Source organism: Gossypium raimondii, chromosome 13 (genome assembly GCF_025698545.1).
Source record: "Gossypium raimondii isolate GPD5lz chromosome 13, ASM2569854v1, whole genome shotgun sequence".
In the NCBI taxonomy this organism is placed as follows: Eukaryota; Viridiplantae; Streptophyta; class Magnoliopsida; order Malvales; family Malvaceae; genus Gossypium; species Gossypium raimondii.
This window is the reverse complement of record NC_068577.1, coordinates 16,670,404-16,688,846: the sequence shown is the minus strand read 5'-3', so window position 1 is coordinate 16,688,846 and position 18,443 is coordinate 16,670,404. Positions and strand designations below refer to the sequence as shown.

Genomic DNA, 18,443 nt, shown 5'->3' with positions numbered 1-18,443 from the left:
TTTAAAAGCTTAGGTTTGGAAAGTCTCGTGTTTGGATTTATCGAGAAAGTCAAAACCCCGTAAGTTAGGATACGACTTTTCGAATCCCAAAATACGAAATTTTACTTATTTTAAAGCCATGATTTTCATTGAATAAAATTAATTTAACATAAAACGGTAGGACTAAACACAATATTAATATGTGTAACAAAATGATAATGAACATGACAACGAGCATAACTAATATGAGCAACAATGCATAATAAACAAACCAAATATACATGAAATAATAAATAAATAAATAAGGGAATTAAAGAACTTCTTAAAAGTAATGACAAATATATAAATAAATGAATGAATAAATGACAAATAAAACAACGATGACAATACTAATTATCAAAGATAAAATATTTATGTATGTATATCAATACATTTAAATTATAAATGATAAAATGTGTGAATATATACATATATAAAAATATATAAGTATGCGTATATATATAAAATTAAATTATAAAAATATGTATATGTTTATATATAGATATATATTTTATAAAAATGCATGTGTATGTATAAAATTATGAAATGTATGAAAATATACTAGTATGTATATAAATGTATTTTGAAGCTACAAAATAGGTAAAACATATGAAATATAAAATACTCATATGAACGTATATTAAAAATATATGTATATATGTATTTCAAATTATAAAGAAAAAATGCAAAAGATATATGTATGGGTGGTAACATACGTATGCGTATATATATATACACATATATAAAACATAAAAGACAAACATGTTTGTATGTACATGTATATATAATGAAGCTTGGGATCAAAAGTACATATAAATACATGGTGATAATAATAAATAAGAAATACAATAAATAATCATGCATTAATAAATGAACAATAATATTAAATAGATAAATAATAATAGTAAAAATATATAAATAAAAAGGTAATAGTAATAACAGTATTAAACATAATAATAATAGTACAAATAATGATAACATTATTAAAATTAATTAATAGCAATAATATACAAAAAGGGGACTAATTTGAACTTAAGACAGAACTTCGGGGAAGAAATCCGTAAATAATTAAGAGGAGGGACTACTCTAAACACGTGCATGACAAGGGGGATCAAAATGGGAATTTTCCCTTCCCCAAAGCGCTGTAGTTCGAGCAAGGATTAACTTGAAAATGTAAAACAAATCATGGGGCAAAATTAAAAAAACTATGAATACCTAATTTTAAAATCATTAAAAAACGGAAGGGCTGAAAGCGAATTAGCCCTTCCGCTAAAAACACGCGGATCCTGGAGTGGGTGGGATCAATCTCGGGTCTAAGACAAAACGGCGTCGTTTTGGCCACTGATCAAGGGCTCAAAACGGCGTCGTATTTACCCCATATAAAAAACCAAAAAAACAGAGGAAACAAATCAGTTTAGCCACCCCTTTTGAAAAAGAAACAGAGAGTTTGAAAACTCTCTCTCGTTCTCTCAAAGTCTGGCCAACAATGCCATTGCTTGAGCCGCCGTAACAGACGTTCGGTCGTCACACGAGGGCATTCCCGATCAGGGTTTTGAAACGCATTCGAAGACCAAAATTTTAGAACGGGGAAACAAGGAGGAAAAAAGGTCTTAGCCCTTCCCTAAATCTGAAACCATCGGCAGCAAAGGGCCGATTCAGGTAAGCTTTTCCTTTTCTCCTTTTTTATTTTTACTTTCTTAAAACAAAATAAATAAAAAAAGTAGATCTCAAAAAAAAATAAGAACAGAATCGTAAGAAACGAAAAACCAACTCTTTTTGTATTCTATTTTTTAATCTCTTTTCATACAAAATCCCCCTTTTTTCAATATTTTTCAGGCCATTTATAGCCGATTTTACACTATATTTTTATATAACTTTGTTACTGTTGTGCACTGTTCTCTTTTGCAAGTGACCGGCGGCAAAGACGCGTCAAACCTCGGGAGATGTGTCCATTCACGTGGAGGACAAAGGAGCAGCGCCAGAAGGGTTGCTAGGGGCTAGGATTTTCTAAAAATTTTAAGTGTTTTGGGCTTATCGGGCCCTGGGGTAATGGATTAGGTTTGTTTAATTTTATGGGCCCGGGTGAATTTGGGCTTCTATAGTACCTTTTAAATAGAAAGATTTTTAATGTTGCATGAAATGCAATCTTTTTGGTTGTTCTTGTTGCAATATAAGGAATAATTGCTTGCTTAAGATAGATTTAACTAAGTTCTTTTCTAGACAGAAGTGTCTCAAAGATTGTGGAAAAAGGAAAAATGTTGCAAAATGACCATCCATGCGAACTGCGAGTTGCAAACTGCGAACTGTGACCTACGAGTTGACCAGAACCACAAGCTCACCAAATATGCAAACTCTACAAAACTATGAGCACACCAAAAAAGTGCAAGCTCACTAGACCTGCGAGCTCTTCTGCAAGCTGCCAGCTTGCCAACTTGCACTGAAATTGTAATAAATTTTAATTAGATATTTTGGCAGGTGATTAGACAAAACCAACCAATAAAAAAGAAAGTTATATGAATCTAGTCATTTAATTAAGCCAAGTTGTAATATTTTATTATTATTTTCAGCTTATTTAAGCTTAATCCTTCATGTAAATTTTGTATCACTTTTTAACGAAACAAATTCATCTTAAACTTATTCTTCTCTATTTTTGATCAATTTTTGCTTCTATTTCAACCTTTCCTTCAACAAATTACCAACAATTGGTATCAAGAGTCATTTTAACTTTGAGGGTTTGTTTTCATGAAAACGTAGCAAACTTTACACCACCACCAACCTCTATTTTTTTAGGAGAAAACTACCACATTTGGGTAGTAAAAATGAAAACTTATCTTTAAGCCTTTGATTTTTGGGAGGTTGTAAATGCTTAAATAGAACCACCAGTGTTGAGGCCGACTCTCAGACTCGCTCAAATGAAACATCGCAATGAGGAATGTGCCAAAAACACAACACGATGTCCTGTCTACAAAATGATGTTTCAGGCGTGATCTTTACAAGAATTATGGCTTGTGAAACTTCCAAAAAAGCTTGGGATAAGCTCAAGGGGGAGTTCCAGGGATCACAGAAGACAAGGAAACAACAGATGATCAATCTCAGACTAGATTTTGAAAACCTCAAGATGAAGGAAGTTGAGACTATGAAGCAATATTCAGATTGAATCATGGTAGTGGTGAACCAGATAAGACTGTTAAGTGACCAGTTGTGGATAGTCGAGTAGTTGAAAAGGTCATTTTCACACTTCCTGAGAGATACGAATCAAAAATATCCTCACTGGAAGATTCAAGGTATCTATCAACCATCTCACTCTTAGAGCTAATCAATGTTCTATATGCTCTAGAACAAAGAAGGGCAAGCAAAGAAGGACATGTTGAAGGAGCTTTTCAAGCCAAAAATAAAATGTGAGCTTCTCAAGTCAGAAAGAAAAAAACTGGTCAGATAAGAAAGAGAAGTCAAAGAAAGAAGGTGGAAAGAAAAAATATCAACCATGCTTACACTGTAAAAAGTTAGGGCATTTTGAGAAGTTTTGCTAGTTCAGGCCTAACGCTCAATTCAAAAATTGCAAGCAGTTTGCCTATATAGAGAAAGTATGCAAAAACAAAGGGCATACTCAACAACAAAATGTTGAATCTTAGACAGTAGAAGTAGAAGAACTCATGTTCATAGTTTCCTATGAAGCCCAGCTCGCAACACCATGACAGGAGATGTGAGCATCTTTAAGAATGTGGACAAAAGGTTATATTCCAAGGTGAAAGTTGGAAACGACCAGTATATTGAAGTAGTTGGAAAGGGAGATGTTTTGATCAAAACTGCATCAGGTACTAAACTTGTCACAGATGTTCTTTTAGTTCTTGACATAGATTAAAATCTGTTAAGTGTAGGATAGCTACTTGAGAAAAACTATTCTGTTGTTCTCAAGGAATACAAATGTTTAATTCTTGATCCAAGTGGATGCGAGCTCATATCAACAAAGATGATAGACAGAAGTTTTGCTGTGAACTGGAACTTAGCAACTTCAACAGCATATACTAGCTCGCTGGATGAAACAAAATTGTGGCACAGAAGAATGGGACATGTTGACTACAAATCCTTACCTTAAATGTCCAAGAATAACTTGGTTGAAAACTTATCAAATATAGTGGAACATGAAGATTATGTGAGGTATGCTAGCTTGGAAAATAGGGGAGGTCTCTATTTTCCGCAAACACAGTATGGTGAGCCACTGAAAAATTGCACTTAGTACATACTAACACTTGTGGACCCATGAAAACAAGTTTGCTAAATAGAAGTAGATACTTTGTGTTATTTATAGATGACAGTACAAGGTTTTATTGGGTGTACTTTATGAAGAACAAGTCTAATGTAGCTAAAATCTTCTTCAAGTTTAAAGCCATGGTTGAAAACCAAAGTGACTACAAGCTCAAAATGGTAAGATCAGACAATAGGGTAGAATACACCTCATAAAAGTTTGAAAAATTATGCAAAGAAACTGGTTCCTATCATCAACTAAGCAATATGCACACTCCACAACATAATGGTGTAAGTGAAAGAAAAAATAGAACTATGATGAACATGGCTTGCTACTTACTGTTTGAAAGTAAATTGCCAAATGATTTCTGGGCAGAGGCAGTAAACACTATTGTTTATCTACTAAATAGACTACCTACAAAAGTGGTTGAAGGGAAAACACCATTCGAAGCCTGGTATGATTTTAAACCTTCTGTTTCACATTTAAAAGTATTTGGTTGCACATGTTTTGTTCATGTTCTAGAATAGAAAAGAAGCAAGCTAGAAAGTAGATCGCAGCCAAGGATATTTGTTGGATATTCCAATGTTAAGAAATGATACAAAATCTATAATCCTTTCACCAAGAAAATGATCATAAGAAGAGATGTGAAGTTTGATAAAACAAAAATCTAGAATTGGACTACAGTAGAGGAAGAGATGTGTGGACAAGGGAGTCCAAGACCTAATCTGCAAACCATTAGGAACCAAACTGAAAATGATGAAGTTTATTAACAACCAGTACAAGGAACCAGGTCCATCATTGAAATCTATCAACAGTGTAATTTGGCAAAGCTAGAACCAGTCACTTTTGAAGAAGCTACTCAAGAAGCTGAATAGGGAACAACTATAAAAGATTATATCACCATGATCAACAAAAATGAAACTTGGAAGCTTGTGGATAAACCAATTCACAAGAAAGTGATTGGAGTTAAGTGGTTGTTCAGAATCAAGATGAATCCTGATGGATTAGTCAACAAATATAATGTGAGGTTGGTTGTGAAGGGGTTTAGCGAGTACTATGGAGTGGACTTCACTGAAACCTTTGCCCCTATTGCAAGGTTAGACACTATAAGGCTACTATTGAATTTTGCTGCTCAAAAAGGTTGGAGAATACATCAGATGGATGTGAAGTCAGCCTTCCTAAATGGTTTTCTGAAGGAAGAGATTTATGTCGAACAACCACAAGGGTTCACAATACCTGGTTGCGAGGCCAAGGTGTACAAACTGCATAGAGTCTTGTATGGTTTTAAGCAAGCACCAAAAGCGTGGTATGAAAAAATTAACAGGCATCTTACAAAGATGGGTTTTGAAAGAACCATCAGTGAACCCACATTATATGTAAATAAAATTGGTAATGAAACACTCCTCATTATTTTATTATATATTGATGATTTACTTGTGATTGGCAGCAACAACAAATTGGTGATTGTATTCAAGGACCAGATGCAAGATAAGTTTGAAATGTCAGACTTAGGTCAAATGACATACTTCCTCAGTCTAGAGGTGAACCAAGCTCAAAATGCAATCTTCATAAACTAGAAGGGGTTCGCGATAAAAATCCTGCGGAGATATGGTATGGAGAATTGCAAACCTGCGAGCACTCTCATCGCTCAAGGTGAGAAGCTCACCAACAAGAAGATGTTGAAAAGGTTGATAAAACAAGCTATAGTAGCTTATTGTGATGTATGCTTTACTTGACAGCATTCAGATCTAACATCATGTTTACTGTAAGTCTGTTATCAAAGTTCATGCATTGTTGTAATATGAAAAACTACAAAGCAGCAAAAAGAGTTTTACGTTACATAAGTAGAACTTTAGATCATGGAGTAAAGTTTATGAGGACAGAAAAGGTCAAGCTACTTGGATATTCAGATAATGATTGGGTTGAATCTTCTAAAGATATGCAGAGTACTTCAGGCTATTTCTTCACTCTAGGATCGAGTGTGTTTTGTTGGAGCTTGAAGAAGTAAGAAACAGTAGCACAGTCAACTGTAGAAGCTGAGTATGTTGCAACTGCAGTAGTTGTAAATCAAGCTATTTGGTTGAGAAAACTGCTGAATGATTTAAATTTGAAGCAAGAAGAAGCAATAGAGATCAAGTGTGATAACCAATGTACTGTTGCAATTGTAAAAAATCTGGTGTTCCATGGTATAACAAAACACTTCAAAATCAAGTATCATTTTGTGAGAGAAGTGGAGCAAGCCAAGGAAGTCACATTAGTTCACTACAATTCACAAGATCAGTTGGCTGACATTTTAACAAAACCTCTTGGGAAAATGAGGTTTGAAAAGCTATGTTATGATATTGGAGTTCAAAGTATAGAGGTCAAGGAGGAGTGTTGCGAAATGACCATCCATGTGAATTGCGAGCTATAAACTACGAACTGCGAGCTCACCAAAACCACGAGGTCACCAAATATACAAGCTCTACAAAACTATGAGCTCACTAGAAAAGTGCGAGCTCACCAGCACTGCGAACTCACCAAACTTGAGAGCTCACTTGCGAGCTCTTCACTCAGCAAGTTGTCAACTTGCCAACTTGCACTAAACTTGTGATAAATTTTGATTAGACATTTTGACAGGTGATTAGACAGAAACTAGCCAATAAAAAAGAAGTTATATGAATCTAGTCACTAATTAAGCCAAGTTGTAATATTTTATTATTATTTTCAGCTTATTTAAGCTTAATCCTTCATGTAAATTTTGTATCACTTTTTTAACGAAACAAGCTCATCTAAACTTATTCTTCTCCATTTTTGATCATTTTTTGCTTCTGTTTCAACCTTTCCCTCATCACATTTCCAACAAAAAAAAGGCTGAAATGTGTCTATTAAATATGGAGAGACAGCAAAAGCAACACCCTGGAAGAAATGAAGGGAGGCTCAAAAGAAGGTACATAAATATATATCTTGTTCTCCCTTTGCAACTTGCTGAAACTTCATTTGTTTTTCCTTATATTTGACTAATCATGTCTTCACTTTTTAAATGATTTATGCTTCACAATGAGGAAGATATGAACTTCAAAGAGCAACTACGGATTGAAGTAAGAAAGTAGCTTACTTAATTGGACAAAGTAAGAAAGTAGCTTACTTAATTGGACAACTCATGCATCGATATGGCCACATTACTTTGTAGCTCGGGTAATGAGGTGAGTGAAACTGGAATTTGTTTATATCCTATCGACATTAGTATGTTTTCTTTTCAGTGATCCAAAGAAGGATTTTGATTGATTTATATATATCTTGTTATCAATCTAACAAATTGCATCGATTATCAAATCAGGTGGTCTGCCTCATTTTGTTTCAGCAGTTAAATTAATAATCACATTATTGTTTCATTAACTTCTGGATATAGTTCTTATGCTGTGAGATCGTGAGGGGATCAATTTTATTCCATCTTAAAATATCAAATTCTTCTAACAAAGATTAATGGTCATCTCAGGTGCAAGCAGCTTATAAATGAGCATTGCTAAGATTTCATCCTGATAGAGCATCAAAAACTGATATCAGGCAGCAGGATGAGGCAGAGGAAAACTTTAAGCCTATTTCTCGCATGAAGGGGGAATTTTTAGTGATTTCATGACACTGAATGCTATCAAAGGTTCCAATTTTGTTACTACAATGCTGTTTGCTGTTGTTTTATTGGCAACCAGGGTTTCACTTTTTTCTTTCTTTTTTAAACACTGCATGTTAGAAATCTTTTGCCAGGACATATTAGTGATAGTGCATTGTTCCATTGAGTTTTTAATGAACATAACTATAAAATAGAAACTACATATCATTTTCATTTATTTTTTAAGCACTATTCTATTCACATGTCTAGGCTTTAATTCACAGAGAATGAAGCATTACCTGAATTCCATGTTGTGGTTGAAGCAAAAGAAGGGTAAATGGTGAGTGGCTGTAGGTAGGAGAAAGAAAAATGGTGAAGCGTTGTAGAATCATCGAAAGAGCCATCTTCATTTCCATCAACGCAAAGCTCATTCCCACACAAGATCGAGGTCCCAACCCGAACGGAATAAATGCAGCTGAATTATGTTTCGTAGCATTGGCAATCCCTTCTGCAAACCTCTCGGGTTTGAAAACATTTACATCATCTCCCCATAAGTGAGGGTCATGGTGAAGTACAAGATTTGGGACAAGCAACTCCAAATCAGCTGGTAGAATCAGCTTTCCCAATTGAACGCCAGTTGCTACCTTCCTTACCATGGAACTTACTGGAGGATATAATCTTAGTGTTTCATTAATGATCATAGTCATCTGTATGCAAACAAGGAAAAATAAACATGTCAGAACACGACATTCATTCAACTAAACGTGGTAGAAGATTATATTTGCTTACAATCTTGAGTTTGCCAATGCCTTCAGGATTCGGATTTTGATTACCGAAGATCTTGATCACTTCTTGCCTCGCTTTCTCTTGCCATTCTGGATGGATTGCAAGAAGCAAGACAGTCCATGCAAGTGAAGAATTAGTTGTTTCTTGTCCAGCAAAGTAAAATGTCTTGCATTCATCAACCAGATCTTGCTGTGAAATCCTGTTTTTCTTGTCTGTATCATGGTAAGCATTTAAAAGTAATCCAAGAAAATCAGTGCCGAAGCTGTTGGCATCTCCATTAGCTACTTTCTCTTCTCTTTTCTTCACTATCTTCATCACACAATTGTGTATCTCTTTCTCAAGTTTGTCTGCTTCAATTTGATCAGCACTTTTCCAGAACTTGCTGCAAAAATAAAATAAAATAACATAAAAAATGAGCTAAATATACATACTAATTTCCTAGTTAATTTGAGATTAACTTAAAAGAGGAAATTATTACCTGATGACAAGAAATCTAGCCTTAAACATGTTTCTGTTTGTTATGACAGACAACTTCATCAACATGTCAAAAATCTTTTCCCCATCCAAATAACTGCTACCAAAAGCAGTTCTGGATATCACTTCTGATGTCAGCAATCTAAATTCTCCAAACACCTCAATTTCTTTGCCTTCTAATAGTTTCCACCTCTCCAGCATCGTCTCAACACTAGCAATCACTGCAGGGGTCATGCTCTGCCAAAACCATCATTCACACAATAAAGTTAAATAAAGTATCTTCAATAAACAATTTATAAGAAGAGATAATTCCAGAAATTGTTTTAGAAGTATACTTTCAAGGTCTCCCCATGAAAAGCATGATTTGCCAATTTCCTTTTCTTTGCCCATTTCTCACCTTCTGATGTCACAAGCCCATCCCCTAGTATCTTAAGAACGAAATCGTCTTCTTTCTTCCTTTCTCTGCTAGTCCTCTTTGGGAAAGCTCTTTCACTATTTTTAAGTAACTCTTTGATAAGCTCCGGTTCTGTAATAACAAGCATAGCTCTAGAACCTGTCCAACTTAGATAGTTTTTCCCTAACCCCACAGTAGTAAAAGAAGGTTAACTTATTTCCCCAAATAAAAAGAAAACGACATACGGAAAAAAAAAAAAAAGGTGTTTAAAGCTCACCATATAACTTGATCCTTGACCAAATTTGAGGTTGAACCCTGGGCAGTATATCATGTGATAAAGTAGGCATGGGGTTTCTCAAGGCTTCCTGTTTCATTTTGATGGTCTCTTTGTTGTTTCCATGGATGAATCTGTAAGGGGGTCCATTGATTCCTTGCCTACTCAGTAAACTTTGGATCCGAAGTGGCTTCCACCAATATTTGTGTAGGACTTTGATTAGAGCTATAACCAGAGAGAGGCAAACAACGCCTACAACAAGGACAGATACGTTTGCCATGGAATTCATCGTTTGCAGATAATGCTAACCAGGAACTGTGTTTTTTTTTTCTTTTTATTATTATGTTAAGTTCATCAATGTCATATGGGAGATGTCAGATTTTGACTTATATAACGGAAAAGGAAAAAGATGATAAGATGTCGGCCAATTCTAATTTTGGCATCGTCTGCAATCATAATCTTCATTACGCAAGTGTGTGTATATATATATATAAAATAAATTGAACCAGTTGATTAGTAGCTAAAAGTTGAAAATTTTAACCGATTACAATTAAGTTATATCATCAGTTTTAGTCCTTATAAAACTAAATAATTAATTTATAATCAATTACATTTAAATTAACTAACTAGCCAAAATAATTATATAATAATTATCTGTTATAAAATAAAGAGAGATGGAGAGAATAAAGAACAAATAACAAAAAAAATATGAAAGGGATGATTACAATACTTCATCGTAGTGCGTATTTATAGGTATAAAAGTATAAAAGAAGTAGAGATCTAATCCTAATAACTATTAAAATTTAAAATACATCAAAACTTTATCTTAATCACGATGGACATCCACTTAATAAGATATTCATAACACTCCCCGTTGGATGTCTATTGTTAGATAATGTGCCTTGTTAAAACTTTATTAGGAAAAACTCGGTGGGATAAAAAACCTAATGAAGGAAAAAGAGTGCACAATCTTCTATTACAAGCTGCCTCGTTAAAAACCTTTACCAGGAAAACCCAATGGGACAAAAAATTGGTTAAAGGAAAAGAGTAAACTTGTTTATAGAATCCCCCTTATGGCAACAATACATTACATCTTTGAGTCGACGCATTCCAATCTTCTGTAGTAGTCTTTCAAATGTTGAAGTTTGTAATGCCTTAGTAAAAAGATCTGCTAAATTCTCACTAGAACGAATTTGTTGAACATTTATATCACCTATTTTCTCAAGATCATGGGTGAAGAATAATTTTGGTGAAATATGTTTCATTTTGTCACCTTTGATATAACCTCTATTCAATTGAGCTATACATGCTGCATTATCTTCGTATAAGATAGTTGACATTGTAACTCCCTTAACCCGTATTCGTCGTTACAATAGGGTTACGAAGCATTACCGAAGTTTACATTTCAAAATTATTAAAAATTTTAAACATTTAATATCACAACATCAATCATAGCAAAGTCAATCAATAACATACATATTGTCCCTTATACAAGCCCTCGAGGCCCTAAAAACACATTAGAAACAAGTTGGGACTAAATCGGAAACATATAGAATTTTTCGAAAAAAGATAAAAAAATTTTCAAACTGCAGGGGCTAAGACATACGCCTGTTAATTTCTTACACTACCTTCCGGCACCATACCTTCCTGCATTTGGCCTTTATAACTCGCTAATCACTTTGGAAATAGTGTCACCAAATAAAAGTATGTCTCCCGCACAATGGAGATTATAGGCAAATAGTGTGTTCCTTTTAGAACAGAATTTATACATTTCACCAAGTTTGAGGTCATATGACCATATCGTAGACTGTCATCGTATGCTTGTGTCCACTGATCGAAAGTTATGTTACAGAGGTAGACCTTGATTGTTAATTGACCGCGAAAGCACCAACGTCTCATGAAGACGGTCCTTATTGATCTCGTAATCTGTCAATATAAGTGGATAGCGATAATTACATACCACTCTTCCATTCAGAACAAATTGAATATTACAAATGAAATAATATTAGTGGCGATTAAATACCTTTGTTGGTCACTTGTCGTTCTTTCAGTGGTAAATCGATATTTCCTATAGTACTTGGACGCAACGTGCCTTAGACAATATTGATGGTGTGCTATCGCTCAATTACGACTAGTATTCTAGTGCCCTGATCCGATATAATGCAGATTTCAGGTTGGGGCAGACATGCCTCCCCAACCTAGAAAGAAAGAAATCCCAATCGTCACCTAACTCCCCCGGTGTTATTGCAAACGCAATTGGAAGGATTCTCCCACCACCATCCTGTGCCATAGCTAGGAATAGTCGATGGGTATATCTACTATACATAAAAGTACCGTCAATTTGTACCAATGGATTGCAGTACAAAAATGCGTCGCAGCATTGCTTAAAGCTCCAAAACAAATGCTTGAACACTTGGCATCCACGAAGCAAGCATTCGTTGTAGTATGCACTGCCCGTTTCAAGGTCTGTTACGCAACCTGAGACGTACCTCTCTAGCACCTGACACCACTGCCACACCTCATTATATGAAGCGTCCCACCCACTGTGCATCTTATCCAACGCTTTCTGCTTGGCTATCCAGCCTTGCGGTATAAAAGTGTGTACTTGAATTGGCTATGAATATTGGCAATTAAGACCGACACAAAAGTCTTAGGATCCACCTTCACCATCGGTAGTATTAAGCCCGCTATCATATCTGAATCCGTCTTGGATGATCTTGTGAAACACCTGTCAACTCATGAGTACGTTAAATAATGCAACATTAAATAATAACAATAATATTCAAAAACCCTAAACACCCAGTGATATTGTACCGGCAAAACAACATATGTGGACCTGTGAACTTCTTTATCTCCCACAACCCTGTCCTTTTCTTAATCGAAGTCATGATTTTCCATGAACATGTATCGTCTCGCACTGCACACTTAGCCTTGAACTTTCTAGATTTGGATTTAACCACGTGGTAGTTAACCCTATTCATGATGCTATATTGTTTCAATGCACCTAGAAAACGATCCTTACTGGAAAACTCCTTACCAACTTCCAATTCACCCGAATCCAATGACAAACTTGTATGGTCATGCCTTCTGTGTGGTAGATTTAGAAACTCCAAAAAATCATCTACCGATAGATCAATATTTTGCATGTGGGCTGGAGGTGAGAGTATGCCGTGAATCGTGGATCTTCTTCTTCATATAAACCCCTTTCACTGTCTTCAGGTTTGATTGGAACAGGCTCTGGTTCAAAAAATAATGCAACTTTTGTATCATCGGGGTTGGGCTCTCGACGTGGATCCATATCAGACTCATCATCTGACCCACCATCAATTGTAACGTACAAGGTCCCCTCGCCAGTAGATGTCGTAGGGAGTACATTATCGCTTATCATGCACATTTCATAACGTCCCCAATCAACTGTGGATTGCCAACCACTAGAAGTTGATGCCATTCCCCAGTAAGTATTTCTAGCATTGAACATCGACCCACCAAGGCGTATGTCCCATCCACTAACGGAGTGTCGTGCAGGGGTGTGTATTCCATACTGCCACCAAACACAGGTGCTTCCGTGTTCTAACTCCCACTAACAGAGTGTCGGGCAAGGGTCATGTATTCCTCTCGAACAGCAGTAGATGTTGAAGTCACAAGTGCTTCATTTGGATTGTACATATAACTCAAGGTGATCCACTAGCGAGATGAGTCTGCACCATCGCCTCCAAGATACGACCACCTTTGATATTAGATGAGTCATATGTCACAGGATCAATCGAAGCACAAAATCGATACTTAATAGTCGAAACTCTCATTGGCATTGATCCGAAGATTTTGCACCTAATTCTTTTACGAAGTTCTGTCAAATCTAGGTTCTGGTTAAAAACCAGTCGCGCTGTGTGCTCCGATTAAAAAACAACGCCGTTCTCAGTGTCATGGACCTCACCATCGTAGTAAATAATAGCACTAATACGTTCACTCATTTTCAACTAAATGATTTGTCAAAAGAAATTCAAAACAAAAAACATTATGCAAAAATATAATGATTCATATAAATATTAATACAATAAACCAACTTATACCTTTTCAACTTCTTCAATTTATATTTTTCTGAACTTCTTCAATTTCTATTCTTCTAAACTTCTCTAATTTCTCTTGTTGTAACTTATGCAACATGAGAATAAAATTTGGCTCATTTATAGCCTAAGGTCAAGCAGGATGTATTGTAGAAAAAGAGCGTCCAAGTGGGAGCTTTTTTCAGTACTTTTGTTGACAGTGCATCCTGTTTGAAGCTTTTTCTACCCTATTTTTTTAGAACAATCTTCTCAAAATTATTTTTAAAGAAACTACTATGGAAAGAGAGCATCGAGGTGGGAGCTTTTTTCAGTACTTTTGCTGACAGTGCATCCTGCTTGAAGCGTTTTTGACCCTATTTTTTCAGAATCATCTGCTCAAAATTATTTTTTCAGAAACTACTCTAGAAAAAGAGCGTCTAGCTGGAAGTTTTTTTCAATACTTTGGCTGAATGAATAAAAAAAATCCATCTCGTCAAAGTAATTTTTTCAGAACTCATCCCTAAACCTATTACAAAAACCCTAAAACCCTAAACACAAATTTGTTTTCTCCAAAACCATAAACCCTAAAAAAATAAAACCCTAATTTGTTTTAACAAAAACCTTAAACATGTAAATAACCCTAAACCCTAGAAAAAACACAGGCTAAAGTGCGTCCCTAAGGGATCGCTTTTTCCATGTCAACATTAGTGCATTTTATGCTAACATGGCAAAAGCGCTCCCCTAAGGATGCACTTTTCTAAAATTTCTCCTTAAAATGTGCCTACGTGGAAGCGTTTTTGGTTTTTTGGCCCATTCTGGTAAATAAAGTTTAAAGTGGTCCATTTCCATAAATAAAGTTGGAAATGAGCCTTTTTTTAGTAAAATAGTCTATGAATATTGATTTAATGTATAATTGTGTATTTGAATTTTAATTTGGTGTAATTATACACGTGAAACTTTAATTGTGGTTCAAATGTATACTTAAAACTTTAATTTTGATTTAATCATACATATTTAAAGAAATAAATATATCAATTTTTTTATATTGGATAAATATATTTATTTATGTATGCAATATATATAAACATAAAATGATGTTATATCAATAATTGTGTTAATAATTTACAAGAATTGGATCAAATCAAATTTTCATGTATGAAATTGCACAAAATCAAAATTCATGTATACAATTACACAAGAAACCATAGTTCATGTATAATTTTGATATTTATCCCTAATAATAAATATAAATATAAGGGCATAACAAAGCTTCTCTTCTTCAATCTCTCTCAGTGACTAACATTTCCATTGATTGTAAGAAAAGAAAAAAGTTTAGTTCATCCATGAATAATCCAAAAACACTTGTTTTTTTAGTATTATTCTTTCTCAAACTCAAAAGCTTGTAAGTACCCTTCCTCTTCTTTGCTTCATGTTTTTTAAACTGCCCATACCAGGAAACAAAACCAACAAAGTCAAATGAAACCACTTGTCTTCCACAATGGCATATGAAGAACAAAGTTGGTGTTCTTGAATATAATACTTGGAGTTCAAAGAATTGAAATTTCTTCAGAAATTGAGTTTACTTGGGATTAGATGAGATTGACTGGCGGCATAACGTGACAGCCAGGACTGAAGGCTAGAGTAGAGAAGGCGACGATAGTGGTGAACGTCAGTGATAGAAGAAGCACCAGCTTGACTGGAACAACGATAGTGTCTTGGTGAAAGAATGAGTGGGATGACGCAACAATAATAAGCACCGAAGATAGAGGAAGCAAGAGACAGAGTGGCTACTGAAGTGGAGATGGTTGTCAACAGGTAGTGGCGCTAGACATGTGGAGGTGGTACTGGGCACTTAGGGTTTTCTTTTTTTTAGAAAAAAGGAACTGATTTGAAAAATGGGGGACCTGGGGAACTGATCAACTGAATAAGGGATACGATAAAGGCCTAAAGGGTTTACACTCTTGTGGTCATATCACGTGTGGTGTAAAACAACTAAACCAACATCTAAAAAAAATATTATTACACCCTAATAATATAAATTATTTATTTAAAATTTAGTAAATTTATTTGGGCCAGGCTCGAGTTGAAAATCTTTTACCAGAGGCCCAACTCATTTAAAAAACAGGCCTCATTTTTTTCCTAAACTAATTTTTCGGGCCTATATTTTTGTCCAAACCATCTCACTTTTCGGGTGGGTCTTTCGGTCGGGTCGGGTTGCCCAGCCCATTATCAGGTTTATTTATACAATAGGTAAATTATCACTCTAATATATGTATTAATTTTTTTATTAGTTTGGTCCTTGTACATTTATTCTATAATCATCGTTCCCTATTTATAATTTTCATTAAATAGAGTACTTCATCCAATCAAAAGTTGCTACATGTAAAAACTCAAAATTCTTTAAAAACTAAAAAAAACATAAAAAAATGCAAAAAAGTGATGTGTGATATTTAGTGAATGAGAAAACTGACAGAGATGAGAGAAGAAAGAAGCAGAGAGTTGAGAGGAAAATAAGAGAAATTCATAATATTCCATATCCATCCCTTTATACCCTTTCCACTAGAAATAGAACTGCATAATGGCCAAGGGGTTGGTTGCCACGAGCTGTTATTAATAGCTGTAACCTTCCCTCAAACTGCACTGTTTCAATTAACTAATAATGTGGCCCAAAACGCAGCGTTTCTGGCTACTCTATAACATCATCAAACAACATCGTTTCACTTAAGTCCTACTAACCGAAACGGTATGCAGCACCAACGAGCAATAAAAGAAAAATAAAACAGAAAATAATAGAAAATAACAAAAATATTTTCATGCCATAAAAGTACTGCGTTCCTCGAAAGATCCTTGTTCTCAAGGATCAAAATGGGGTCATTTTTTATACAAGTCATGGAGCACCTCCTTAGTTGAGTCCTTAGGGAAGGTATTGGCCCACTGAACTAAAACCTCAGCTGGAGTACTCTCAATGGCTCTTTGGACAAAGCTCCATCATTGTCAACTAGTGGCAGACTGATTTGGCTTAGAGCCTTCCCCACATGATTTTTTAACTGAGATACATGTAAGGTCGAGTGGATTTTGGAGTTAGGTGGCAGCTTTAACAGATAGGACATTTTCCCAATTCGTGCTTCTACTATGTAGAAGACAAAATACCTTGGTGAGAGCTTCTGGTTCATGACTCGTCTCATAAAGTGTTGTCCATAGGGCTGCAATTTCAGATACACCAAGTCCCCTTCCTGAAATTTTTGGTCACTTTTTTTCCAATTTTCTATCTGTTTCATTCTACCTTATGCTCTTTTAAGGTGGAACTTAAGCAATTGTATGGCTACCTCTCGGTGTTGTAAAATTTTGTCCACGGTTTCTATAAGTGAAGATCTGGTTAAGTAAGGTAAATGGTTAGGATTTTCCTAACCATATAATGCCTCATAACGGGTGCACTAGATGGCAGTGTGATGGGTGGTGTTGTACCACTACTTTACCAATGGTAGCCATAACACACAGTCACTTGGCCTTTTGCCTGTCATGCACCGAGGTATCCCTCAAGGCACCTATTTAGAACCTCTTTCTACCCATCAATCTCTAGATGGTAGGGTGTTGACAAGTGCAAGTTCGTGCCTAAACTTTTAAACAATTCTTGCCAAAATTTGCTTGTAAAAATCTGATATCTATTAGACACTACTGAATCAAGAAGGCCATAAAGCATATAGACCTGGTTAAGGTACTCTTAAGCAATAACCAATGAAGTGAAGGTGTAACACCCCCTAACCCGCCTACATCATCGGATTAGAGTTACGGGCATTACAGTATAATTCAGAACTTTTACATTTTCAAACAATAACAATTATCACTATTTATCCCCTCTTGAAAGCTAGTAGTTGGATACATAACAAGATCATTTCAATTATAAACATCTAAGAATTAAACCACTTTATGATATCTACCTTTAATGATATTACTAGAATGACCTACTTCAATCAGATTAAGGTTACAAAACAGTTTAGAACATCAATTACATGTAAACTAATATATATAATTTAATTTTAGAACTCCAAGAGGATCTATTTGCAAACTTCAATCATATAATAGAATTAAATCTTAAAAAAATAAGTTTTAAAGCTAAAAATGAAAGTCCCGTGGTTGTTATCGATACCTAATCGATACCTTTTAGAAAATCAATACCAAATTTCAATTTTTTTTACTTTGGAAAGCAATGGTATCAATAATTAGTTGGTGGTATCGATATTTTATGAAAAGTATCAATGCTCAACTAAAAATCGATACCATTTTGGCATTCTATTTTATTTAGATACTGTTCATTTGGTCAAGTATTGATACCAAATGCCAAAGTATCGATACTTATCTCAAAACTGGTAAAAATCTTATCTTAGCATATTTAATTCATGCCAAAAAGTCACTTTACCACAAAAGACAATAATTTATCCATCTAATCACCTAAATAACTAACCAATGTACCCTCATTGACACCACATCTCAAAAACTACACAAATCACATTCATCCATGATAATTTTACTAAACTTATCTAAGCATTCATTCAACCATTAATTTCTACTAAACTATACAATATATCTTCATATTATCCATCACACCAAAACTAAACCAT

General features: G+C 34.9%; 1 protein-coding gene across 9 annotated transcripts in view; it reads right to left on the bottom strand.

Moving 5' to 3' along the window:
* The window catches only part of LOC105783622 (cytochrome P450 CYP749A22), a 30,705-nt gene extending 20,547 nt beyond the window's left edge, over positions 1–10,158 (bottom strand). For 4 of the 9 annotated variants that reach the window (XM_052626195.1, XM_052626197.1, XM_052626198.1 and 1 more), the window contains exons 1-5: positions 9,785–10,157; positions 9,449–9,690; positions 9,118–9,350; positions 8,643–9,021; positions 8,153–8,560 (exon numbers count right to left, since the gene is read on the bottom strand). In XM_052626195.1, coding sequence (XP_052482155.1) covers positions 8,153–8,560; positions 8,643–9,021; positions 9,118–9,350; positions 9,449–9,690; positions 9,785–10,070 — 1,548 coding nt within the window. In that variant the 5' untranslated portion in view covers positions 10,071–10,157. Of the gene's footprint in view, positions 1–914; positions 2,456–2,481; positions 6,316–8,014; positions 8,561–8,642; positions 9,022–9,117; positions 9,351–9,448; positions 9,691–9,784 lie in introns of those variants that run through there. The other 5 variants (XM_052626191.1, XM_052626192.1, XM_052626194.1 and 2 more) reach the window with 4 other exon arrangements.
* Positions 10,159–18,443: the final 8,285 nt, after the last annotated feature.